Consider the following 26,786-nt stretch of genomic DNA (forward strand, 5'->3'; position numbering starts at 1 on the left):
GGGTATGTTGAATTTCACTAGAGGGTATACTAAATTACACACTATAGGGTATACTGAATTTCACACTTTAGTGTATACTGATTTTCACTATAGGTATACTGAATTTCACACTATAGTGTATACTGATTTTCACTAGAGGGTATACTGATTTTCACACTATAGGGCCTATAGTGTGAAAATCAGTATACCCTCTATTGAAAATCAGTATATCCTATAGTGTGAAAATCAGTATACCTTATAACTGTTAAATTCATTATACCCTCCAGAGCCGGTCGGCAATATACGCTCTTTACGCAAGTTGCGTATGGCCCAGCAAATTACGCAAGGCCCTGCCTCCCCCTGCCTCATTTTACAGCGCGTGTTAATGTTTACTGTGTAGATGACAATATGAAGCGGAGCTATCCATCTGGCCATGAAAAGAGAAAAAAGAAACAAAATGAAAGTGAAATGCGAGAACAGCAATCAGGTAAACTTGTATTCTTTTCAAGTTTGATGTCAGCAAGAGCAAATAACAGTAAAGTTAAGTTGATGTGATTCTGTCTCTAGTCTCTATCTGACTAGCTAAATTAGCTGTGCAGTGCTGCCAGTGCAAGGGTGAATGTGTGGCAAATGGTTTACATGGCTCACGGGTCAGGTAGGAGGGCCCCTTAGCAGAATTTTGCTTAGGGCCCCAGGGAGGTCAGGATCGGCTCTGATACCCTCTAGTGAAAATCATTATACCCTATAGTGTGAAAATCAGTATACCCTACAGTGTGAAAATCAGTATACTCCATAGTGTGAAATTCAGTATACCCTCTAGTGAAAATCAGTATAACCTATAGTGTGTAATTCAGTATACCCTTAACGTCTATTAGCTGTGATAGTTGAAATCCTGAGTATATTTACTTAATATCTATTACTAACATCAACTAGGGAGAGTTTAAAATATATTTATTACACATAAAATATATTTGAATTACATGCAAACAATGGATTCTTCATGCTGTTCCTGTTCAAGTAAGCTCTCCTTGAAGGCAAGCACAAAGAGAATGAGGAGGAGCTTCTTCCCACAGGACGTCCGGTCCATGAACCAGGACAACACCTAGGAATAGACCTTGTCTATAGACATTTGTTTGCACCCACACCCCCAAAGTACAATGCTGTTCAAAGTCACACAGCATTGTACTGCATACATCAGCTCTTTATCCCACATATAGTCCATACTAATCATATACAAATCCCCACAGTCACGCTCCAAAATCAAGTTATTATAACAGCACCAGGAGAACATATCTGAAACTGGGTGTTTAACAAGCACATATGAGTGCTATAATCAGGTGTCCACATATCTTTTAGAACAAATCCATCTCAGGACACCATGTACAGAATGTAGATTTAGACTCATTTACATCTGAATCCCTTCAATGATGTCCTATCACCTTTTAACACGTCACTGTGGAACATCACAACAGCTTAAATATTCACTCTTTAGTTCTACATACACACACAACTCTACTTTTACACTTTTGATCTTTTGAAGTTCTTTTACTTTGAACTCATTACTTCAGCTTCGCTTATGTTGGTTTATTTAGCAATTATGGAAGAAGTCTCCAGTGTCAGCTTTCCATTTTCTCTGTAGGATGTCTTAATAACTTCAAGAAAAAAAGAAAAACATGAGGATCCTATAGATATAAGAGGAAACCATTTGAGATGTATTGTGAGAGTACATTATCCTGTCATTGCATATAACAGCTTGTCAAAGTGAGAGTGTTTTTTTCTTACATATTTATGACCCTTAATCCCCCCCCAAACTCCAGGTGTATTGTTTTTAAGCCATTTTTTCAGATGGACAACTGAGTTGGAAACTAAACTTCCTCATCTACACAAACATGCACCCATGACAACAACTTTAGTGTGTAAAATGGCATGCCGAGCTCCTCTTGTAGCCTACAGCAGGCTTATCTTACACAGCGCAGCACAGCACAGCCATCCACTGCAGTGCTGGAGTAAGTTAGAGCTAAATATACCCCACAACCCCCCCTCCTGCCTCAATATCCACCACCAGCCGCACTGCCGGAACATCGGCACTCTCAAATCAGTACGGATGCATTAAGACAAACTGCACTTTCAACCTTTCCTTTTTCTTTTCTTTTCTTTTTTTTTTTATTATTTTGTTGATAGGTTGATATCAGTTCTAATATCTGGGCTTCCCACAAGAGTGGACCTGAGGTTAGTACTTACTTACTGATCATCTTTCTTTAATCTACACATGCTTTCACTGCAGAATTACTGAATTACTAGGACATTTCTCATGCAGAACATCATTAAATGAAAAGAAGAAATGTGTGTGCATGCTCATCATGATTACTTTTAAGTAAAAATAAGTAGTTGTCAACTGCTTGAAATGAAGAAACCAGAATCAGCTGAGTGCTATAAAGCTTCATTATCTGTTATTTATTGGTCACTATTATAAAGACCCCTGTAGTGGACTAAAAGCCCTGTAGCAATGGGCAACTGCTTGAGCTATAATAGGAAGAGGCTGCTCTGAGCAGCTGACGGTGCGGTTTCCGAGGAGCTGTGAAATGGACACTCCCATTAAAGTCGCTCCACAGCCTTCAAGTTCCTCTGTGAATTTGACAGGCAAATGGTTGCGCTTACATTAATTGAATTATTTTGCCTCTTAATAAGATTTAATAAGTCTTTTAAGTTGTGCATGACACATTAAGAAACTGTTGTTTATTCTGATTAAGTGTTAGATGGTGCATAATTGTGTATCTTATTTACAATGCTAAAATAAACATATAACTATATATATTTAAAGTTATTTTTGTGAGAAATTGCCTCTTTAAGGGACACTGACGTGCAATTATTCTGACTGGAGAGAAAGATGGTGAATCAGATCATTACTCCCACCCATTCCCAGTAAGTCCTCTGCAATATAGTCCAGAAGACAGATGCCCATTATGAATCAAATTACTGAATCGACTCTTTCGAACAAACAGGTTTAAGTGAATAGAATTCTGCGAGATTTAATTCATGTAGCTCACCACTCAGAGGGGGAATATAATCAGAATCACAATTACTTTATACACTTAAAAAAAACAACAATATTTTCTATGGCTTGTATTGATTCGCTTGATCGATTTGATCCGAGTTGTTTTAAAAAGAACTAATTCCTTAGTTTGAATCCTTAGTTAAAGAAGTGCTGAACATACCTACTACACCAATGATCATATTAATTAGCCGATTAGTTGTATTAAAATCAATTTCACACAATAATATAAAATTATGTTTACAAAATAATAAATAATAACAAAATAATAGGCTATAATAACATGAAACATGGTAAAAACAAAGCAATACGTGCTAAGCTACAGTGGAGACGCCTTTTCTATCTAGTTCTTCATATAAATGAATTGAAAAAAATGAAGCTGTTTAAACCGACACAGCTTTAAATATTAGAAATTTAGAAATATAGAAATTAAAAAAATTACAAAATGTCCTGATAAGATTTACATGTATTTAAAATACATGATACAAGCTTAATGACTCACGAAAGATCGTGCAAGCTCAACGTATTGTAAATAATAGGCAATTTTGGTAACCATAGAAACGATTACAGAAGCGTGAGGAGGTGAAAACTTTAAGCCAATCAGCATTCAAATCGCTTGCAGGGCATGGGATTGAAATAGTCATACGGAATAGTATATATATATCACAATGATGTAGCACTGTATGTATTAAAATGAGTACATTTAAATACATCTGTTTGTCTAATGGTTTCATTTATCTTTTTTCCTGTAGTTTTAATTTTGGATTTTGGTGCTAGATTTGAATCATGGGGATCAAGGCGGCCCTACCTAAGGCTGAGCTCTACCTCTACACTGCTGTCCTCTCTCTGGCTGTCCTGTGGGCAGGAAGCTGGATCATCGAGGCATCCAGTGGTAAGTTATACCACATTTCTGGAAAAAGTAATGGAAGTGTGTTTAATTTAGACTGTTTTGTGAAGGCTGACACTATATTGTGCACTACTAAGAGGGTCAGAGGAATATATCACACACAGAAGGAGGTCTAATTAACATGATCTAATTAACGCAACCCCAGGGATTTTGTGCTATTTTCAACATTACAGAATATTAAAAAGGAATGAAGTTCAGTATAATTTTAGCCCAGTTGTTGAAAGTTGAAATGAAGAGCTCAGTTTGTAGGTCACTTGCCAAAAGGATAGATGAGAACTTGAGAGCAGGCAGCACCCATGAATTTGTATTTGAACTTCAGCCATTTTTATTTTTCTGTGATATACACCAGGACATGCCAAGCATCAGATTGACCTCTTGTAAGAATTATTCATACTGATTCATGAATCAGTGTCATCTCTGAATGACATAAATACCACAAGGGGTTTGTAACGCCCACCATCCTCTCACATATTATGTAATATCCATTAATTATTAATTTTCCAAAAAACACAGTCAGATTTTTATTAAAATAGAGAAGGAGATTACAGCTTAATAAATATATTGGCAAGATATCTAGGTACAGTTTAGCTCAGGAATCATCCAGTCATCAGCTGGATCAGATCTGAATCCCAAACTCAGTACTTTCTCTGCAAAGTGCATGCTTTAAATGATTGTTTTATTTTTTTATTTCCAGAGAATGTTAACAGGAAGGCTTTTAAAGGAAGTGTGAAACCAGGATGGCACTACTTTGGCAGAAAAATGGTGAATATGCCAGACTTTATTATCAAATAGGGGCTTATTATTTGCCAAAAAAAAAACCCATAATAAACTGGGATTGCTGGCATAAATTATTCAATACAGTATTTATGAAAACTTTTTTGAAACCATTTTTATTCTTGATACAATTCAATTGTGTCAGGAATAAAACTTTTATTATTCAGTCCCAAAGTTTATTATTTTTCTATAACAGCACATCCTTAAGTGTCTTATTTCTCTTATACCACATCAGTTTGTCTGTGATTATTTTTTATACTTTTTTGTTTTTGATTCTGAAACGTTACTGAAAATGCACAGAAATGTGTACGTGATATACACACAATATATTAATTATTTGAATGAAAATGACCAGAACTGCTATCATAGCTGCTGTTATAGATAATTAATTAGCACGCTCTAACCAATCAGATGCATGATTTTAAAATTGGTTATGTTATTAAAATATGCATATAATCATTATACTATTAATCAACATTTATTAAATATTCATGTGCTTTATTCTTAGAATCGTTATATATTATTTTAGCTATAAGACATTATTATTATTATCATTATTATTGTTATTATTATTATTATTATTATTATTATTATTATTATTATTATTAAATAGTATCAGCTCTTGCTGATACACTTAGATTTCTAAGACTCATGTACTAATAGATTTTCTCTACTGAATAAGGACGTGGCTGACTTTGAGTGGGCGATGTGGTTCACCACCTTCTGCAACCACATCTTGTTCGCCCTCTCTGGTCATGTGATCTTCGCCAAAATCTGCTCCATGATTTCTCCTAAGGTGGGTCAGGTTGTTTCCCAGTTGCATGTTTCGCCATAACTATTAAAACTATTTCTGCATGTGCATTTACAGACTGCATGGGTCGATATATTAATAGTTGTCACCTTATTTTGTAAGTAAAGTGTACTTAATAACCTGGCACCTGTGTGTTTATGACTTGTGAGTGTTTTGTACATAAGAAATTCTCTTTGATTAAAAGCACTATAAAGCTGCATTATATTTTCAGTGTATTGTAATAAATTGCAAATGCATTGTGATTTTTTTTGCTGCTTCCTATGAAGATTGGTATAAATGGATATAAGGTAATGACAATTTTTAAATGCTTTAACATGTGCATATTTTCATTTCATTACTGTTAAAGGCAGGGTCTCCGTTGTTTGAAAGCCAATGTTGACATTTGAAATCACCAAAACAAACACGCCTCTAACCCAAATGGGTCCCACCCCTGTATTGATAGCTCCACCCACACATACATACGTAACCCAGGCAACTAATGGAAAGAAATGTGTCTTTATCATAGCTGAAGGGAGGAACAATACGATTGCAGATAAACAAACAAGCAAAAATGACACACAAGCATAATCATGCAAAGGACGGCATATATTAGTTCTGTGAAACAAAGCAAAACCAACGTTACTCACCTATCGAGCAGGAAAAAAGCAACCTCGGCGTCCCATCGCAGGCCTTCCCGCTCCTTCAGTTCTCTCCAGCGCTGGAAAGCTGATCCTATATTAACACGGGTCCTGCTTCTTGCCTTATCGTAAGCCTTTTTTCACTTTTTGTTTTTATCCGCCATGTCAATGTTTCAATCGCTTTCACTAATGTCACACATGCGCACTGAACACTCTCTCCGCCCATACTGACAAGACACGGCCCTTTCTGCTCATTGGCTACACGTTTGTTTTGTTTGACGGCCCGACTCAGTTTTTTGAAGCATTTCTCAAACAACGTGCACCCCACCTTTAACTCGTCTTAATATAACTTATCTGCATGCTTATTACATTTTACACCGCAGCATGGTTCAAATATCGATTCTGATCAGAGGATGTTCGCTCGTGCTAGCATGCCACTGTTTCTATAGTAACAGGGATTAGTATGGTGAAAAATTGATTAAATAAAATACATAATTGTTAATGCATGGAAACAAATTTTGACTAGTTACTGAAGGAATCCCGAATAACGGTCAGAAATAAAGCTTTAAGCTTTCCAAAACTTTCAATTCTTCAGGACAGAGGACAGTTCTTTCCATTCTGTATATCTTCATCTTTTTAGTGATAACAGAAATGAACTTTTCTTAGATGTTCCACAATTATTAATGTAACTCTAAATGGATAAAAAAGCATGATTTGTTATTTCTTTAATAAATAAAGTTTCTTAGCATTGTCAACTTGCTGTGGTATAAGATAAAATAAAACTCTACTATTTTGATTTAGAATAGTTATATTACAATGCTCATTAACTTTTAAAACAAAACCTTTTCTCACATTTAATAGCAATGCTCAGCGTGCTCATAATAGATTCTTTTGCTTTTCTAATGCGTTCTTTATCCTGATCCACAGCAAAGGTCTCTGATCTACATGCTGTACGGCTTTGTGACGACGCTCGTCATCATGGGCTGGACATATGTCTCTCTCATCCTGTCTCACTGCATCCTCCTGTACAGCATAGCCCTCATTAAGAGGAAGTGGCTGTGCTTTCTGGCTGGACTCACCAGCCTGGCCACCTTCAAGATGGAGCCCTTCAACTCCTGGCAGGTGGGTGGCTAAATCTAACATCTATCATCATGTATGCCAGCATTTTATTTTACGCTATTTAAAAATCTCCATAGTAACTAAACAAATCTTTGATTGAACATTTTATGTCTGATTCTATTAACGTTCTCTGTTTTTTAGGCTGGCTTTGTGACCGGCACCTTCGATCTTCAGGATATCCTGTTCTATGGAGGCTGTGGGTTCTCCATCATGCGCTGCATGAGCTTCGCTTTGGAGAACTGCGAAAAGAAGGATGGCCACTACAGCTTTTTGGATTTGGTCAAGTACAACTTCTACCTCCCTTTCTTCTTCTTCGGACCCATCATGACGTTTGATCGATTCCACGTGCAGGCAAGTCCCTTATATCTCACTGCCGACACCTCGGTATTAGATTTCTTACTAATATCGAGCGCTAAACTGCTAAACAAAGCTTTTAGGATGGCAGACAGGAGAGAAAATATCACCAAAGCTCTTTTTATGGATCTTTAACTTTCCAACATACCATGGCAAAGTCATCTGTTGGTTTATTTTCAAATTTCCTGTAAAAAATAGTTCCAGACACTGTCACTTTTCCTGAAGTGGATCTTGTATCCATGCAGCCACAGATCCACAAAACCATAAATTCAGACAAGATGGCTGTCTGTGATATATCTGTCACATATATGCTACACGTACAGTAGGTAAAAGCTTAAGTAGAAAATACTGGAGTAAAGACTTTGAGCCGTGTAACGGGATATTGTTTCATCTTCAGGCCAGCAACCCTAACCTGATTCGTAAAGATCGAGAGATGTGGAACATCACCATCCATGCTTTGGTGCACCTTGGAGCCATTTTGGTAGTGGACGTGTTCTTCCATTACCTGTATATTTTGACAATCCCGAGTGACATGAAGCTGGTGAAAGACTTGTCTGATTGGTCATTGGGTCAGTTTCGTCTTCCTAAAATAATGTAACTCATTAGAAAAGAGAGATGCATGCGACAAAACTGAGCCAGATTAGTCCAGAGACCCGAAAACCTATCTATACACTGCAAATGAAATTTCTTTTGAGTAGTCAGAGATTTCAGAACTTTTACGCATCAACATAGATCGTGTTTTGTCTCTTTTCCAGCTGGCTTGGCGTACTCAAACCTGGTGTATGACTGGGTGAAGTCAGCCGTCATGTTTGGCGTTATCAACACAGTGTCTCGGCTAGACCACCTGGATCCTCCTCAACCACCTAAGTGTATCACCATGCTGTACGTCTTCGCCGAAACGTAAGTGCATGTACTTTTTTCTAAACTACATGTACTTTTTTCTAAAATCATGTAGATTTTTAAAAAATTCCATTTAACTCATGAAAATATGTTTCAAATTTATAGGCACTTTGACAGAGGCATCAACGACTGGCTATGCAAGTGAGCAAAACTCCCATTAGTGTGAAATGTCATGCACACACACATACTGTATATATGATGACGTGCTGTAAGTCTTTCTTTTGTTTACCGTCAAGGTATGTGTATGATTACATTGGCGGAAATCATGATGGAATCTTCAAGGAGCTGGTCGCTACAATCTGCACATTCGGCATCACTACTCTGTGGCTCGGACCTTGCGAACTGGTGTACATTTGGTCTTTCTTCAACTGCTTTGGCCTGAACTTTGAGCTGTGGGTGGCTAAGCTCTTTTCCCTGCCTCCTTTGTCTACCATTGAGGTATGAATGCCAATCGCCTGTCAATCAAATTTCGGTTCTTTACACAATTTTGAGGCACATTAGGAGCATTATTAGACATAAATACTAGGAAATGCACTTATAAGAACTTAATCAAAGGCAGGACAGTGTGATGGCTCCAAAAATAGGTTATTCTTAAAGTGTTTTTTTTTTTGCTTATACATGTTATGTATTTTTTATCACTGTATAGCGTCATAAATATTCCCTCAACAGCATCTCTTTTTTTTTCTTTTGAAGTTCAAAAAATAAATGAAGACTTTCCCACGGTAGAAAACCCTAAATTACAAAGTGTGAAAAAGAAGAATCCATTAAAAAATGCTAAAATAAACCTCACCTCATGGGAAACCTCGCAATATCAACAATGACACATTTTTAAATTTTGTTTAAATGTAGTACCGGCGGGGGGCATGGTGGCTTAGTGGTTAGCACGTTCGCCTCACACCTACAGGGTTGGGGGTTCGATTCCCGCCTCCGCCTTGTGTGTGTGGAGTTTGCATGTTTTCCCCGTGCCTCGGGGGTTTCCTCCGGGTACTCCGGTTTCCTCCCCCGGCCCAAAGACATGCATGGTAGGTTGATTGGCATCTCTGGAAAATTGTCCGTAGTGTGTGACTGCATGAGTGAATGAGAGTGTGTGTGTGCCCTGCGATGGGTTGGCACTCTGTCCAGGGTGTATCCTGCCTTGATGCCCGATGACGCCTGAGATAGGCACAGAGTGTAGTACCTGCTGTTTAAGGCCAATTAATGTAATTTATTAGATAACAGATAGATAAAAGATTAGAACAAGAACTGCTGTTTTTAAATTATTCTGACCAATCACAATACAGAATTCAGCGGCATTGTGTGTGTAAATTGTGTTACAATAAAGGTCAGACAGCATGTTATTTTTTTACAGGGTCTTATGTCTGAGGCAATGTCACGGCGTATCAGAGGACTGTTCAACGCTGTTAACTTCTGGCAAATTGTCCTGTATAACGTCCTCGCATTGAACAGCCTGGATTTTGCCAAGCTGGTGGCTAAGAGACTATTGTTTAAGGGTAAGTCACATTTTAACATAGTATTATAACAATGCAGAATTATTTCTTGTATAGTCCTGTATAGTACATATGCCATACTGAGCCAATACTGTACCTTTAGCCCAAAATAAAGTAATGTACTTCATTCTCCAAATAGTGTTGACTGGAAGATGAGTTGTTTTTATTTTAAGGGTGAAATGGATTTCACCATACATGTCTTATCTAATCAGTTGTATTCAGAACATGTCGATTGTACGTATTTACAATTTTACAACTGTGTAATAACAATTGTTATAAACAGTGAAAAAATAAAATTCCTTCATGAATAGGTAAATGGTAGATCCGTTGCAAAGTAGTGATCAAAACATGAGGATCCTTTACTAAAATCTGCTCTGTTTGCCGTTGTTTCTTCTCCCAGGCTTCCCAGTGTCCACTCTCTCAGTGTTTTTAGTGACCTACTGTGGAATTCAGCTGGTGAAGGAGCGCGAGCGAAAACTGGCCCTGCTCGAAGAAACCGAGCCGATTAAACCCAAAATTGATTAGATGAACAGACAGCACCGTTTTGCCGTATCCAAGCTCCTCATACCAAACCCAAGCAGCTTCCATCACCATGGTCACTGCTCAAGACAAACCTGTTTAATAAGCACAGGGTGTTTTTTTTTAAAACTGTGAATAGGCCTTAAGTGCACTTGTTGTACAAGTTCTAACTCCTTTCTAAGAGACTGCTGCATATGAACCAAGTGCATTTTTTTATTAACTTCATTTAAATCTATCATGGATTTTAAGAAGAATGGGCTTGCCAAATATTTTATGCAGATTTAATATATTGAACGATTAAAGATGACAAAGTCTTTATGAGTTTGTGTTTGGTGTCTGTTGTTCTGACCATGAAATATGACTGGATTTGTCTGGACATCTGTTTCTAAAATCAGTTTCTTATAATCTCTTTAAATCTGTTGCCTTGACCATATTTCATATCCTTAATGAGAAGATTAGATGACATTTTTGTACATCACATTATATATTCACCCAAATTCCTCCATAAGAACCATGTCCAGACCATAATCATACATAATCCTGGGCCTTTTGACTAGTTACTGTTTTTGTGTGTGTGTGTGTGTGTGTGTGTGTTATTTATAAGCCAATTGCATGTAAATATTCTATATCTGGTATTCAGTTCACTTTTATGTTATTCATTTAACCAAAAGTGCTAAAAAGTGGATAAACCCTTAATAAAATTTCTGTAGAAAACTTCATCAAAGAATTTTCTTTTTGGAGAGGGTCTCCATTAAAATTCCTTTTAGGAAACCCTTGAGGAGGATTGTATAAGGAAACCCTTTTAGGATTGTATAACAAGGTTCCACAATTCATGTTCTGATGTCCAATCCAGCTTGGTAATTTTCCTGCCCTAGCAGCGTTAGGTGGCGTACTGGAGTCCCATCCAAGATGTACTCCTGCCTCATAGGCAGTGTTCCTGTGATGGTTTCCATAACTATCATGACCCTGACTGTGATAAAGCTCTTACTAAAGATGAATGAATGAGTAGTCTAATTGGGAAAATGCACCATATCATGAAGAGGAGGACAGAAAAAAGAATGAAGTTACACAGCTGGTAAATGGCAAGCTGTTGTTAAGATTATTAGCATTATGGGAGGTAGAATGGAAAGAAAAAAATGAATTTGGGAACATCCTTCCTATTATTTAAATCAGGCAGGACATATACACGTTAATATGTTCCAGTATGTACTGTAAGTGATTTTTCTTCAAATTAATGTCCCTGAACGGCTTTTAGCATTTAAAGCACATTTTACTCTGCTTCTTTGATCAATAAGTGTTCTTAACTGGTTTCTTCACAATCTTATCCTTGGTATGGTCGTCTTTGCCAGCATGTCAGCTGTTGGAAAGAGCATTCTGGTCAAGATGGTGGCAGTAAAGGGGGGAGGGAAGATAACGGTGTCTCAAATGTCAGGCCCTCCATATGTGAGTCCTGTGGCTTTACTCAGTTCTAAAATTAAACAAAGCTGATAGCCAGTGGCAGCTGAGTGGCAAAGCTACACTACACCAGTCTCCATTTCTCTCACACAGAGTCACACTGTTAATCCGACCATTCCAGGAGCTGGACACCCTCCTACATAAACACCACGCTAACGGTGCCCACGAAACCTTGACAAGATGGCCGCCGTGCCAGTGGATCCCGAGACAGAGCCACGTATGTACCAGCAGTCACTTCTTCTAGGTGGCCTCTGTGAACTTCTTGAGAATGATAAGTTTGTGGACTGTGTCCTGAAGATTAAGGACCAGGATTTCCCTTGCCACAAGTTGGTGCTTGCTGCCAGCAGCCCTTATTTTAAGGCCATGTTTCTTTCTGACATGGAGGAGAGCAAAAAAAGAGAAGTGGTCCTGAAGGATGTGGAACCAGGAACTATGGCGATGATCCTGAGGTACATCTATACCTGTAACATTGACCTGACTGAGCAGAACGTCCAGGATATCTTCATGGCGGCAAACATGTACCAGATCCCTTCCATCTTTAGCGTATGTGTATCCTACCTGGAGCATAAGATGGTCCTGAGCAACTGTCTAGCCATCTTCAGGCTAGGACTTCTGCTGGAGTGTCCAAGACTGGCAGCAAAGGCTCGGGACTACATCTGCGAACGTTTTGAGGTCATCATCCGTGACCAGGACTTCCACCAACTGGGAGCTGGAGAACTGGCTGCCATTATCACATGTGATTCCCTTAATGTGGGAAAGGAAGAGAAGGTGTTTGAAGCTCTAATGGAATGGGTCGAGTATGATCAGGTTGAAAGGCTGAAGGATCTACCAGAACTTCTGCATTGCATACGATTTCGTCTGATGCCAACGGCTTATTTTGAGGAAAAAGTGGAAGGGCACCGATTGATCAAATTCAACCAGGAGATCAAGAAAGATCTGCAGCTTATCAAGAAAGCACAAAAAGGACTGCTGCCCAAAATCAGGAGGCCATCAGACAAGAGAGCAGGAGCTACAAAGGGCGATGAAGATGAGGATGAAAATGACGAAGGTCTTCTTCCTGGGATCCTAAATAACAACCTACGCTTTGGAATGTTTCTAACAGACTTTATAATACTGATTAGCGACACGGGGACGGTTGCCTATGACCCTGTTGAAAATGAATGCTACTTAGCCTCTTCATCTACTGAGATACCAAAAAATCACTGCAGCTTGGTGACCAAAGAAAATCAGATATTTGTGGCTGGAGGACTCATATATAACGAGCAAAACACAGAGGAACCTTTCAGTTCTTACTTCCTACAGGTAACATTTCAGAAAATCTATCATTGCTATGATCTCATATTGGTGTTATTTGTTTGCTTTGTTGCATTGAATCAACACTATATTCATCTGCATTACAAATGCATGCAGTATGTCACGTGTCACTTGCTCAATATATGAAGCCAGTGATTCATTGTGACTCATCAAAACAGCTGTTCATGCTACAATACTGATGAATCATTTTTCCTACTTTATACACCATAATCTTTGATCCTATTATAAAATTATGAACTTTGTGAGGCTTAACTCTTTTCCTCACCTCAGTGATTTAGCTTAAAATGTACATCTTGGGAACAATTTAAGAAAAGAATAGCGCTAGCTCATTTGTATGCTGCACATTCTTCCACTTCTCTCTCTGCCAGTTTGACCCCAAAAGCACTGAATGGCTCGGGATGCCCTCACTGCCAACCCCCCGCTGCCTCTTCGGGCTGGCTGATGCCCAGAACTCCATCTATGTCGTAGGTGGAAAAGAGCTGAAAGAGGGGGAGCATGCTTTAGACACTGTCATGATCTACGACAGACAGTGAGTACAGCCGGTGATTCGTTCTAATGTTTTAAACATCGATGACCTGAGATGGAACTGTAGAGGAACTAGCTTGTTTTTTGTGTATGTGCCACCAGATTATGCAATTAAATTGTAGTTAATGGCAATAAACTTCAGAATGTAGAGTTATAGGTGACAGCACAGCACCCTGTGCATGGCTGATTATTTTCCTATAACAGCATGCCCAGTCATGTTCTATTGCGAGTAGTGTCCACTTTGTGGGCGCCAAATGGTGCACATGATGATTTTTAATTATTATTTATATATTATTAATTCTTATAAGTATTAACACTATGCATTTAATATCAGGTATTAAGAAAACATTAAGAGGCCTGTGAACAAAAAATACAGATATTTCAATTTCCTACAACTGAATTAAAACCAGTTCATGTGCCAGGATATTTGGATCTTACTGTAGATGTTTACTCTTCAGCTGCAATTAGGACTTCACTGTGTTTGTTTTTCTTCACGTAGATCTTTCAAATGGGGCGAGTCAGACCCGCTTCCCTATTCAGTCTACGGACATGGGACTGTCTCACATAACGGCCTCGTTTACATCCTGGGTGGAAAATCAGAGAGCAAGTATGATTGTTATAAACTAGCTAAGGATCGACAATGAAATTTTGCTAGAAATTATTTTAGCCAATTAAATGACTACAGATTCTGGGTCTACATTATTTAACAGGAAGTGCTTGAGGAGAATGTGCGTCTACAACCCCATGAAGTTTCAGTGGATGGAGCTGGCGCCCATGAAATCCGCTCGTTCTCTGTTTGGTGTCGCCGTCCACAAGGAGAAAATCTACGTGGTGACAGGAGTCACTGATGATGGTCTAACCAGCAAAGCTGAGGTTTATGACATAGCTAAAAACACGTGAGTGACTCATCTCAAACCTCACTTTTTTCCTTGACCTCATACATATTGCAGGTAACTTCCTGTTCTTCTCAATCTTCTCAAGTCTGAAGCAAATGGGTAGATGTTGAACCCATCTGTAAGACTTCCCTTTTTTTTAGAGAACTTATCTGAAGTGTAAATAGGGAGATGTAGCTGATGCCATCACTGCCATCTAATGGGTTGGGGTGGAGGTGCAGGTTAGGTTTCAGGGAATTACCAAGAAACTAAAAGCCCTAATATATTATTCTAGAACCAGACAGAAAAACAAGATGTTTCTAAAAACACTTTGCAGTTGTAATTAGTTTATATACTTAAATCCTCAGCATCACAGTTTTCTAAAATGTTACTCTGTTACACTAAAATTCAGACCTACTTTTTTTCATGAAATACACTATTTAAAAATTATAATTATTCTATAGAAAAAAGCTAGCTAGAGCTAGAGCTAGCTAGTTCCCTTGCTAGGCCTCATGATATTCTTGAATGTGTGTAGAATGAAACATTTAAAAGGTTTAAATATAATAAAAACCTAAAGAAGCTGTTCTGTAATCCAGGTGGTCTGAGTTTGTGGACTTCCCTCAGGAGAGAAGCTCTCTGAACCTGATCTCGCTAGCCGGCTGTTTGTACGCTGTGGGAGGCTTCGCCGTTATGCCAAACGACACCACAGAGAAGCTGGAACCCACTGAGATGAACGATATCTGGAGGCAAGTGGTGTATTACAAGTGGTTTTAGTGGTCGCTTAGGACACCTGGTCCAAAAGGGGTCTCTTTGTTTTTTTTTAAATAAATATCCACTTTAGTATCTTTTGGTGAAAACAGTCAGCTGCACAACATGGTGGTGTGAAAAGAATAAATGAATGTATGAAGCTTGGCAGATGATATTTATCCTGATCTCTCAAATCTCACAGGTTTGATGAGGAGGAAAACTGCTGGTCTGGGATGCTGAGGGAGATTCGCTACGCTTCAGGGGCCTCCGTGTTGGGAGCGCGACTGAACTCTTTACAACTCACTAAGATGTAATTGTCAATCACACAACACCATGAAGTTTAGTGTGTGACGAGCACTGGAACTATTAGATTATTGGACTATTATATTATATAGACTCTTTAAACGATTATTTACACAATCGACTATACCTGCATGCAGTCCCCCGGAAGACGTACGAGTGTAGAAACTGGACAGCAGGTGGCGACAAAGAACGGACCATTTTTCATTCAATATGTGAGTTGCAGAAAGTTGTGATGTGATTTCTACACATTTGAATTAAAGACATCTTTATTAGAGAATTATACTGGTCTGGATTTGAGTAGTATATGCTTTGTAATTTCCAACATCGCAAAACTGCCATGTCATCCATAAAACTTATGAGGTAACATGGACGCCATTGACGTCATTATAACATGTTTAAACAAAGAAAACTAACAAAACAGGACAGAATGATGACAGCGCGTTCAATGAAAACACAGAAGTATGAACAAGTAACTCTCTTTTGGCTTTTAAAGATATAACAGTACAGCAGAGAGAATGAGAAAATACAGATCAGGATTAATTACACTCTATAAAAGGTCCTCTTTAAACGCACGACACGTACAAACAGTATATGAGACACGCTGGTATCACTACAGACACTGAAATCCTTTCAATTTGCGATTATAAATCATATAATGCCAAATCACAATACCACAGGAAGGAGTGAGGATTGTAGTTTCTGGACTATAACCATAACATTGTAATGTTTAACATGTTAGTTCCTGTGTTCACTTAACATTACAGCAGCACTGTACAGCAGCACTGATTTTCCTTCTAATCTCTCTCTGAAATTTAACGAGACAAAACGTCTGCTGAATATATTGGAAAACTTAAAGACATGGTTTTATCTCTGACTGTTACATTGGGCACTCCATTGTTACATCCATCTATGGAAGGAGTCTCCAGTGTTTATCACATAATTATTTTATTCACCACATTAATGCTTATGCATCTGTCTCTCTCTCATGTTTCTCATGTTATCTATATATCTTATCAATATGTACTGTTCATTAATGGAAACTTACTGTAATGTCCTTTAAATTCAGCAACTTTCTAATGATTTCTGCCACACTGTTCTCCCAAACGCTTTCATTTTCATATCTAGGACATTAACACTCCATTCATTAACAGTACTTCCTGCATTAGTTCACATTTAAACAACCCAGGAGTTTTTTTTTCTGTTAAACTGGGTTTCTCCGTAGAATTGGCCTAAATTGGCCTCAAGTCCAGAAAGCATGGCACTCATTGTAGAATAGAAATTTTTGCAGCAAGAGCTGGTAGGCTTATACGATTAAACATCATATTCAACACATTAAACTCTTAAACTCTTCCTACTAAGACAAGAACTTTAGGGAATATTTGGCCGGAAAAATGGCTGCACTCAGTACAACATATTTAACACCGTGCTAAACTAGTACGCGAGGAGGTGCAGCGGTAAAGTGCCGAATAAATCTTTACCTTATACATCATTTGCAATCAAATTATATTAGAAAGAATATTGATAAAGATTAAAAGCTTGACGTTGTCATATTAAGGTGCTTCATTTAGACCTGCGCTGATATAGTACTGGATTATAATAATCAATGTTTCATTACAGTTTAGAGTGTCATCACAATATTGTATTTAATACACAGTATTGTGCAAAGGTTTTAAAGAAAGTATGTTGTAAAGAGACTCGGAAAATTCAACACTGAGTACAAAAATAATTTGGGATGAGTTAAAGGCAAGTCAAAGAGCAAGGTGTTGAAGGACAATAAAAAATTGGCTGGAAGGTTGTTCCAGGATTCTTTGAGAACTACATTTTTCCCCCTAAACCCACTGCTAAAACATAATAATACATTTTTCATATCAAATCATATTCCTGTTTTTTCCTACTGGCTAAATTAAAAAAGACATAAAATAAAAATCTGCATTTAAGGGAAAAATGTCTATAGAAAATATACTGTATGTTAATACTTTTGCACAGTACCTTACGAAATAACGTACGTGTTAATCAGGCATCATTTAAAATTCTAAAATTCGGCACAGATTTCTGTTCGTTTTATTTGCCCATTGCTACTATTTTTATTTGATGACAAATTTTACTTTTTACTTTTGGTTTTTTATTCATTTGATTGTAAGTTACTTTATCTTCTTAAGTGAGTGTAAGTTGAACAAAGCTGGGAATCCATATTTAGGTACATCTGAACTAAACGTATCTATTAGTATTTAATGTCTATTGATGTACATGTATATTATTTTATTTCAGTTCACACGGTCAGTTTTTCGTGCTACACACAAGATCGACCTGATTCAGAGCATCAGGAATGAACAAAAGTGTTTAACTGATCACAACAGTTTGTCTCAATACATCATGTACTGTATAATGCTACATCCAACCTAAGAAAATTCTAAATAAGGCCTATAATATAGAATATATGATCTCCAGTCTGCTTTGAGCATGGTGGAGAAATGCCTTGGCTCTGATTTGGATTGTCTTGGACAAAGATCTCGCTCAAACAACAAGGAAGTGCTTTAAATTCTAATTATAAGGTGCAGTATGCCTCAGGCATTAACACACATTAAAGTATATTATGACATCAGATTGGAAATCACATGGCTTTTGTTGTGACCCCATCAAACCAAGATAATGAGAAAATTCCCAAAAGAAAGCTCTCGATATCTAGAATAACACAATTTAAACAGTTTAGAGAGGATTACGGAGATTCACTAGAAAGATCGAGGAAGAAGAAGAAGAAGAAGAAGAAGAAGAAGAAGAAAAATTACCATTTTCCACACTATTCTTCAGGTCTTCTGTCTACTGAGTAAATGGGAAAAGGCATACGTTAACATCGATTAACTTGAAGTCCAATTCTTGACGTACATTCTTAATTTTCTCAGCAAACAATTTTTGCACAACAGCATAGATAATGATCCTTAAATGTGGTACAATTCCAGCTTTAAGTTTAAGTAGACGGGGCCTAGTAAATGAACGGCTACCAAAAAAAAAGGAAATTTACCTTTGACACCTGCGAATTTGATGAACAGTCATGTAACTTTTATCCTATTTGTCTTTGATTGATATTCATCTCTAGTAATGTCATCACCTTCGGTTTCCTATCACTGCAGGTTTTCTGGAGTAGGCATTTGATTGCTTTAATCGAGAACAGAAACTGTATTTTAATCCTTCTGGATTCGTATGGAATGGTAAGACAAATGCTATGCTATTATATGATGAGTAAGAAACTTAAATTTAGCTATAATTCTATTTATATACTGTATATATACATAGATACTTTGATTTTAATATTAGTGGCAGCTACATCTGAAGGCTATTATACTGTAATACCAAATATGGCACACTATGTCTTTACCTCTCAAGGTAACAGGAAACTTGTTTCACGCTGAGGAGCTTTAGATACTTGGTTTACACGTAAAAGCTAAACAGGAACGGTTCGGATATTACGCATCTCCTGAGCGAGTCCGTGCACTTGGGAACACAGAACATGTTCCGACTTCCTTCGGATCTGAAGATCTCTGATCAGTCACATACGGCGGGGTATCGTCAGGGGTAGGGTCAAACTCTATGGACGGAGCCTCTGTGGTAGGGTTCCTGACCTGAAAGCACTTCTCGCGATGAGCTTTCAACATGTTGGAGAAGCGGAAACGCTGGCCACAGGTCTCGCACGGGTACGGCTTCTCACCGGTGTGTGTGCGCCGGTGCCTCTTCATGTTGGGACGACTGGTGAAGCTCTTGCCGCAGATTTCGCATATGTACGGCTTTTCACCTAGGACGTGTAACGTGAAACGTGTAAATGCAGAGGCTTAGTAAACATCTGAGATGTTCAACAAGATTGATGTTATAAACAAATATAAACTAGTATTTTTGGTGGCAAGTCCTCTCTAATTGTGTAGTGAAAGGAAAGCAAACAAGGAAGCACAATTAATTAATTAAGAAATTGTTCACTTGATCCATCATTTTGAACTTCCAAGAAGTCTTCTGAAACACTTCACTGATTAAGCCTTCACTATGTTAGTGACGATTCAATCGTGTATTCCTCCTTCTTTACTAACCACTTTATCTGATTAGGGTCATGGTGATTCTAGAGTCTTTCTTGGGAATGCTTGGTGTAAGGCGGGAACGGGAAACCCGAAAGTGCCACAGTTCATTGCAAGGTACCGTATAAACACTCGCTCACACCTAGGAGCAATTTAGAGTCACCAATCTGTCACCAATGTTTTTAAAATGCAGGAAGAAAACTGGAAAACCAAGAGGAATAGTAAATAGACTCCGAGAAAACAGGCAGAACTCCAGACAAACAGTTTTTTGCCTATAAGTGGTAAAAAAACAAATAACTTTTTTTCGTCACTTTTTTTGCAGTTCCGCCGTTCTCGTGTTCCTCAGAAACAGGAACTAAAAAATTATGCATCGCAATAAAGGGCTTGTTCACTTGAGGCCTCCAAGAAGTCATGTGACCCTTGGGAACAGGAATGTTCTTGGAGGTGTGTGAAAGTACACTAGTACCCCTTTTCCACCAAAAAGAACCGGGTGCTGGTTCAGAGCTAGTGCTGATGCTGGTTCAAAGTTGGTTCCGCTGGCGATCCTTAGAACCGGTTTGCCTTTCCATCGGTTAGAGAGCCATCACAGAGACGAGTCTGATGTCTCTGTATACGTGTCACGTGTCCCAGCAACTTTAATGCAGCAGCGGCAAACACAAACACATCAACAATGGCGGATGTTGCTTTACTGTTAATGCTCATGGCTTTGTGAACCTACATTGGCATCCAAACACAGCGAATCCAACGTGTACGAACAGCTCCATGTAATTTGTATAAACGGAGGTTGTAATAGAGAAATTACATAACGTTATTTTATCATTAACACAGAAAAAAGTTAGCCTTAGCATGTAGCTACCTACTATCATGTGTGCTTATAATTGATCATATCGCGGTAAAGTAAAAGTGTATTAAACATTGGTATGCTTAAGGTAAATTATCAAATGCGCTAACAGTAGCTCCGCCCCCAGCAACCTGACACAAGCGGTTCTTAAGTCTAGACCAGTAACGTTTTGGTGCTACTTAAGAACCACTTTTCCTGGTTCAGAGCCGGTGGTTTGGGTGTCAAAAAAGAAAGAACTGGTTCTAAATTAGGCTCTGGCTCCGAACCAGCACTCCAACTGCCTCGGTGGAAAAGGGGCAATGATGAGGTCAGGATTGTATCTGATCACCGTCCCACCTGTGACCTTTTTGTTTTCAACAGTAAATTGACCATTAATTGGATCAACACCAGCTCTAAGTCTACGTTTTCTGCTATGTTCTAAGAACGGAGCATAACGGCATAAATACAAACGAGTAAAAACTTGAATCAGTGTGTAAATGTCACCTGTGTGAGTTTTCATGTGCTCGTCAAAGTACTGCTTCATGTTGAAGTCTTTGCCGCACCACTGACACATGAACTGCTTGTGGCCGATGTGGATGCTCATATGCGATCTCAGCTGGTACTTGTACTGGAAACGTTCGCTACAATTCTGCCAAACACGTAGTCACATATTAAACAGAGGCTGTTCGACTAACGTCCACGTCTATAACTATTAAATAAACATTTACCTCACACGTGAATGGCTTCTCTCCTGAATGCTGGAGAAAGTGGACTTTGAGAGACATGCTACGTTTGAAAGACTTGCCACACGTCTCGCAGGTGAATGGCATTTCCTTCGTGTGAGCTAAAAACACAAGGAACTGTTCAGGAAAAACACAGTGACTTCGGAGTAGGTCCAGATTATTGTCAAAAGGCAGATAACTCACCAACCATGTGCTTGCGAACATGAGCCATGGTAAAGAATTTCTTTCCACATATCTCACAAGTGAACTTTTTCTCAGCATAACCGTGGATGATTTTATTGTGCTCGTGCAAGGACCAAAGCTTCTTGAAGTCTTTGCCACAGGTGAGACACTGCAGAGAAAAATAAATAAATAAATAAATAAATGACTGAAAATGACTGAGCATTATATATAGTAACCTACAACAGAAATTAGGAGAGTTGTGCTTTATTATCACCTCAGTAAATAAGAACCTGTGTATAAGTTGATGTCATTGTGTGTGTGTGTGTGTGTGTGTGTGTACCTGTACCTGTAAATTTTTCTCACAGTCAGTCTGCTGATGCAGGAGCAGCTCACTATCCAGAAGGAAGCGGGTGCCACATTTGTCACAACCCTGCATGTAATTGTGTTCAAGGTTTGCGTGCATCTCCATGTCCCAGCTGTTGCTAAAGACCTGCGGGCACCTGACGCACGGGAAGCTCCGTCTCTCCTGCAACCTCGCATCATGTCCAAGCCCTTCCTCTCCTTCCTCCTCTCCTCGTGCACCCCCACGTGTGCCACGTCTCACCCTCATACTTGTTCTCATCGTAACTGTGGCCATGGCATTCACCGAGGATCTGGTTTGTCTGCGAGACCTCTGAGGCAGGAATTTGGGAACGCTGTAATCCAGATGCGCTGCTTCTCCTGCTTCGTCCTCGCTCGTTCCACCGTGTACCTCATCCTCACAGTTGCTTTGCTCTCCGTTTTCCTCAGAGTCGGCGTTGTGCTTCTCTGCCTCAAAGCTGAGTGATGCCGTTGAGGAACATCTTCCTTCTAGTCCTTTGGACAGATTTAGGGTCTGGTTGTTGAGATTGAGCTCAACAATTATCTGCTTCCTGTTAAAGGAATCTTCCGAGTCTCTCGATACCTCCATATTACACTCCTCCTTTCCTGTCCCCAAATGCTGTCTTTCTCCAATGTGTGCGACATACGAGCTCCTTTCGCTCTTCGTGCCAAAGATCTTGGCGCTGGATGCGTCCTGTTCCTGCTTGATCTCCATTGAGAAGTTAGAGTCACTGCCTCCTCCATTTCCGTTGCTGTTGCTCCAAGCGTGGATGTCCCTCCCTGACTGCTCATCCTGCAGCGAGCCACGTGAGAGCAGTTCGCGGCATGACGATGCCACATTGGCCATCTGAAGCACGGTGGCGGCGCGCAGCACATCACGTGCATTTCCACTGTTCACAAGCAGCCTAGATGTGTAGATGAAGTCAAGGATCTGCACGAATCCCTGTGGTCGCAGTGCCTCTAGAGAAAGCTCCACGCGCTGCAGCTCTTTACTAGAGGCGAAGAGCGAGTGAAAGAAGGGGCTGTATGCAGCCAACACGCCCTTGTGTGCCTGGAATGTGGCCTTGTGGCGCAGAAGCACAATATCCACATCACACAGGTCTGGCTGCAGCAAGCGCTGCTCATTTAGACGCTCCATCAGAAAAGTGCAATGCAGGGCCATGTCCTCCACCACGGAGTACTCCCCTGACGGGTGCTCAGCGGTCTTCTCCACTATCAGCTGCATGGAAACAGGACAATATATGAGTAACGACACAGGACTGTGACATGACAATATATCACTTATATAACCGCATGACAAACTGGATTTTGCGCAACAATTATTTAGTAAGATATACAATAAATATTTTCCTCTGGGGTTTTTTCCTTACACATTTATATCTCATTCAAACCTTTCTATCAAACCTTTTACTAGAAATTGATTTGAAATGATGTGGCTAAGTAAAATTCTTCTCTATAATCAAATAGCACAACGATGTTATATGAAGCAGGCATATAAACAGTCAACACAAAATTTGCAATCAGCAAACAAACGAACATCAAGCATGCCATGAAATCCCCAGTAACTTTTTATTCATAAATCTAGTCCACATCAAGCCTGTGATTCAAAACGTAATCTGCTTCTGTCTAAAAATAAGAAACCCGTGCATCCTGAACTATTTACTATTCTGCATATAATGCGGTATCAAGCAAGAGAATAACGATGATTAAAAGACATTTAACTAAATCATAACCTGCTAAGGTGGCTTCTGTCTTTAAGTTATGACCACAACACTAGGGCAAGATATCAGATCTTCAGCAGATATTTTTTTTTATGAATTACTCATTTAAAGATGCCTGAATGTAATATTTAAAAAAATTCTCCCAAACAAAGTTCTGACTTGGACATCGCAGTCTGCACCTTTAAAATACATCCAGGAGAAAGAATGTTCGTATTTTGTTCGCTTTTTTGTTTGTTTGTTTGTTCTTTTCCATTAACACTTCCACAGATGACTCATATTAAGAGTGATGTGTGAGCTATACGATTTTATCCACTCTCCTCTCTGACGCCTCGCTTTCAAGCGTTAAAAAGCATCGGTTTGTAATTTTAGAGGTCACCGCTCTCTGCAACTACGGAGAGAAAATGTACAAGACTTCCACTCTGTCCTAGTAGGCTGGCTTTTAGTGGGTGAAAGGTGCGAAAAGTGCTTTTCTTAGTGAAATTACAAGAGTAGGCCTTCTGAGATACATAAGCAAACCACTTAAACTTGATTTTAAAAAAGCAGGAACGGCATTTAAGAACAAACGTCCTTCTGTATTTTTACACGATAACAAACCTGAGCGGTTTTGCTGACATTCTACACACAGTTTCGAATAGACACTTTATACAGTTACATATTTTTAACATGCATTAATATGAAAGCCAATAAAATTGACAAGATGTAACAAAGTGTAGATTTGTCATATTTGAGAATTAGTGTAATGCCTGTATATGAAATTAGAATTTGTTGTTGTGTAAGCATACGATTTTAAACACAACTGATTTGCTTTCAGTACTTTATACTTTCGAGATTTCCTTCACTAAGAGGTTTAATGAAAATGGGCTCTGATCAGTTTTCCTTCTGGGCAGCGGAGAAAAATTCCAGGCTGATGAAACTGTAAACAGAGGCATAATTTGAAGAAATGATGCATAATCGATGCAAGGAGATATTCTGAATAACAGCGTTCCTAAAGCTTCTTTAAAAAGTGAATACTTTCAGAGTTCTAAAATAAATAAATAAATAAAATTAAAAATTAAGGATGACAAGATGCACCTATAAAGAGACAGGTAAGGGATGTGTTTCCACAGGTTTCCAACCTTCTGTCCTGCACATTTGGGTTCTTTCTCTGCTATAATACACCGCAATCAAACCTGTTAGGTTGAAGTAGGTGTGTTAGGTGCAGGGAAAATGTGCACATTCAAATTGTGCAGGACAGAAAGGAAACGATGCTGAGACCTGTTTACACACACAGGCTTATCTAAGAAGACAAAGTAAGGCATGAACTTGAAAGACCTGGTTGGAAATGATTGACTAAGAGAGGAGTAGTGCTATGAGCTGGTCAGGCCTAGAGCCATAAATATCATGAAAGGTGGTAAGCGTGCGCAAAAGAAGGCCCTGAGCTGTTGAGAGCGATCCAGAACAGAAGATCAGACCATTGTAGTCCACTGCGCTTTGGTGCAAACCAGCTCCGATTCTCCTCCCCTGGATGCGCGCTGTCCCTCTCCATGAAAGAACCGATTTTTTTCCGCTTCACATCTGCGCGGCGTCCTTTCCATTCACACGACTGCCCTTTTCCTCGCCATGTTCGCGTGCGGAATGAGGGATGTGGTGATTGGAGCTCGAAAATCATATGGGGCGCTCCGGTCCGGTGCAGTTAAAGCGACAGCGGTGTGATTTCCCATCGCGCGCGCGCATTTTAGTCCACTTAGTATTTGTTATTGTTGTTATTTTATTATTTCAAACCCTAGATTTAGGCTACAAGTCAAATCCGAAGACGCGCGTCACGTTTGTGCTTTACATAACATTAAAATTAGTTTGTGATAAAAAAAAATAAAAAGTTTCTCTTTCTCTCTCTCTCTCTCTCTCTCTCTTTCTCTCTCTCACACACACGCACGCACGCACGCACGCACGCACGCACGCACACACACAGGCGCGCGATCGCGCTCGCCTCCTCCACCCCGTTCGCCAGGGCCGTGCACGCGCGTGCGACTGCCGGGTTCAGCGAGTTCGTGGCAGAGTTGAACGAGTTCAACACAACCGAGTGAACCGAGTTCGGTCTCTAACATACACAGCACAGCACTGGCCACTGGGGGGCGCGAGAACACCGCAAAAACAACTGCTGGCTCTAAAGAAATGACTTCCTTTTATTTTAAACAGGTGACGCATCACGTTTCCAGCATTTATAGCAGACACCTTTATCCAGAGTGACATACATTTTATCTCATTTTTATGACGAAACTGTAATTGAGTGTTAAGGACCTCACTCAGGGGTCCAGCTTGGTGGACGTGGGAATCGAACTCACAACCTTATGATTGGTTGTACAGCGCCTTAACCACTTCATCTTTCTGTGCACCCTTACACCCTTCTGTACACTGGTGCTCTGCGATGACAATTCATGGGGCATGTGGTAGCCTAGCGGTTAACTTGTTGGGCTACCAATCGGAATGCCCCTGAGCAAGGCCCTTAACCCTCAATTGCTCAGCTGTATAAAAAAATGAGATAATGTAAGTCGCTCTGGATAAGAGCATCTGCCAAATGATATAAATGTAAATGCTTCCTCAAACGTCCTGCTTCAGCTTTGGAAAACTTATCCAACCCAAGTGGCAACTCTTCAAACAGGATGTCCTGTTTACTAGACAGGTGCTTTAACCAGGTGCAGACCTTGCATTGTTGCTGCATTGTTATATAATCCCACATTATATAATCCCAGTATGATTACACCAAGTAACAATGCAATTCATGTAAATCCCAGCGGTGCCTTCAAGAGTTGCCACTTGGGTTGGATATGTTTTCCAGAGCTGAAGCTGGACGTTTGATGAATCGTCATCACAGAGTGCCAGTGTACAGAAGGGTATAAAGATGACATGATTTAAATGAATCGAGGTTTACATTTACATTTACAGCATTTGGCAGACGCCCTTATTCAGAGCAACGTACATAAGTGCTTAAATCTCTAACGTTGAATCATTAATGCTGGCTCACTAGGTCACATACTTAAGATACCATGAGTTTAAAACAACGTTTTTTGTTCAACGTTACAATGAAAAAGTGTCAAAGGTTGTGTTTTTTTTTTTTGTTTATGTTTTTTTTTTAAAATGCAAAAGTTAAGGAAAGAAGTGCTAGTTGAAGTGTTTCCTGAATAAGTATGTCTTCAACCGCCGCTTGAAA

General features: G+C 39.3%; 3 protein-coding genes across 3 annotated transcripts; 2 read left to right on the forward strand and 1 right to left on the reverse strand.

The window, feature by feature from the left end:
- The first annotated feature begins 2,083 nt into the window (after positions 1-2,083).
- hhatla (hedgehog acyltransferase like, a) lies at positions 2,084-11,115 on the forward strand. Its single transcript, XM_060873935.1, has 12 exons — positions 2,084-2,208; positions 3,784-3,923; positions 4,633-4,700; positions 5,395-5,508; positions 7,068-7,262; positions 7,401-7,610; positions 8,011-8,182; positions 8,369-8,513; positions 8,619-8,654; positions 8,750-8,951; positions 9,862-10,003; positions 10,401-11,115. Exons 2-12 carry the CDS (start codon positions 3,818-3,820, stop codon positions 10,523-10,525), a joined length of 1,515 nt encoding a protein of 504 aa, XP_060729918.1. The 5' UTR covers positions 2,084-2,208; positions 3,784-3,817; the 3' UTR covers positions 10,526-11,115.
- A 947-nt stretch (positions 11,116-12,062) lies between these two features.
- On the forward strand, positions 12,063-16,015 carry klhl40a (kelch-like family member 40a). Its single transcript, XM_060873924.1, has 6 exons — positions 12,063-13,276; positions 13,657-13,817; positions 14,313-14,420; positions 14,524-14,709; positions 15,282-15,431; positions 15,635-16,015. Exons 1-6 carry the CDS (start codon positions 12,155-12,157, stop codon positions 15,744-15,746), a joined length of 1,839 nt encoding a protein of 612 aa, XP_060729907.1. The 5' UTR covers positions 12,063-12,154; the 3' UTR covers positions 15,747-16,015.
- zbtb47a (zinc finger and BTB domain containing 47a) lies at positions 15,984-25,481 on the reverse strand. Its single transcript, XM_060873923.1, has 6 exons — positions 25,051-25,481; positions 21,865-23,097; positions 21,540-21,687; positions 21,342-21,457; positions 21,118-21,262; positions 15,984-19,522 (listed from the first exon to the last, which is right to left on the reverse strand). Exons 1-6 carry the CDS (start codon positions 25,171-25,173, stop codon positions 19,197-19,199), a joined length of 2,091 nt encoding a protein of 696 aa, XP_060729906.1. The 5' UTR covers positions 25,174-25,481; the 3' UTR covers positions 15,984-19,196.
- Between the last annotated feature and the right edge of the window lie 1,305 nt (positions 25,482-26,786).

This window comes from Tachysurus vachellii, chromosome 1, assembly GCF_030014155.1.
Source record: "Tachysurus vachellii isolate PV-2020 chromosome 1, HZAU_Pvac_v1, whole genome shotgun sequence".
In the NCBI taxonomy this organism is placed as follows: domain Eukaryota; kingdom Metazoa; phylum Chordata; class Actinopteri; order Siluriformes; family Bagridae; genus Tachysurus; species Tachysurus vachellii.

What these genes read in the sequence shown, in the direction of transcription:
- klhl40a (XM_060873924.1), top strand. Translation starts at nt 12,155, where the DNA reads ATGGCCGCCGTGCCAGTGGATCCCGAGACAGAGCCACGTATGTACCAG. An exon ending in GGTGGAAAATCAGAGAGCAA is followed by an intron (nt 14,421 to 14,523) that starts GTATGATTGTTA and finishes ATTATTTAACAG; the next exon opens with GAAGTGCTTGAGGAGAATGT. An exon ending in GAGATGAACGATATCTGGAG is followed by an intron (nt 15,432 to 15,634) that starts GCAAGTGGTGTA and finishes CAAATCTCACAG; the next exon opens with GTTTGATGAGGAGGAAAACT.
- zbtb47a (XM_060873923.1), bottom strand. Translation starts at nt 25,173, where the DNA reads ATGGAAAGGACGCCGCGCAGATGTGAAGCGGAAAAAAATCGGTTCTTT. An exon ending in ACTGTGAGAAAAATTTACAG is followed by an intron (nt 21,688 to 21,864) that starts GTACAGGTACAC and finishes TTTTCTCTGCAG; the next exon opens with TGTCTCACCTGTGGCAAAGA. An exon ending in GCACATGAAAACTCACACAG is followed by an intron (nt 19,523 to 21,117) that starts GTGACATTTACA and finishes TACACGTCCTAG; the next exon opens with GTGAAAAGCCGTACATATGC.
- hhatla (XM_060873935.1), top strand. Translation starts at nt 3,818, where the DNA reads ATGGGGATCAAGGCGGCCCTACCTAAGGCTGAGCTCTACCTCTACACT. An exon ending in GATCATCGAGGCATCCAGTG is followed by an intron (nt 3,924 to 4,632) that starts GTAAGTTATACC and finishes TTTTATTTCCAG; the next exon opens with AGAATGTTAACAGGAAGGCT. An exon ending in CTCCTTTGTCTACCATTGAG is followed by an intron (nt 8,952 to 9,861) that starts GTATGAATGCCA and finishes ATTTTTTTACAG; the next exon opens with GGTCTTATGTCTGAGGCAAT.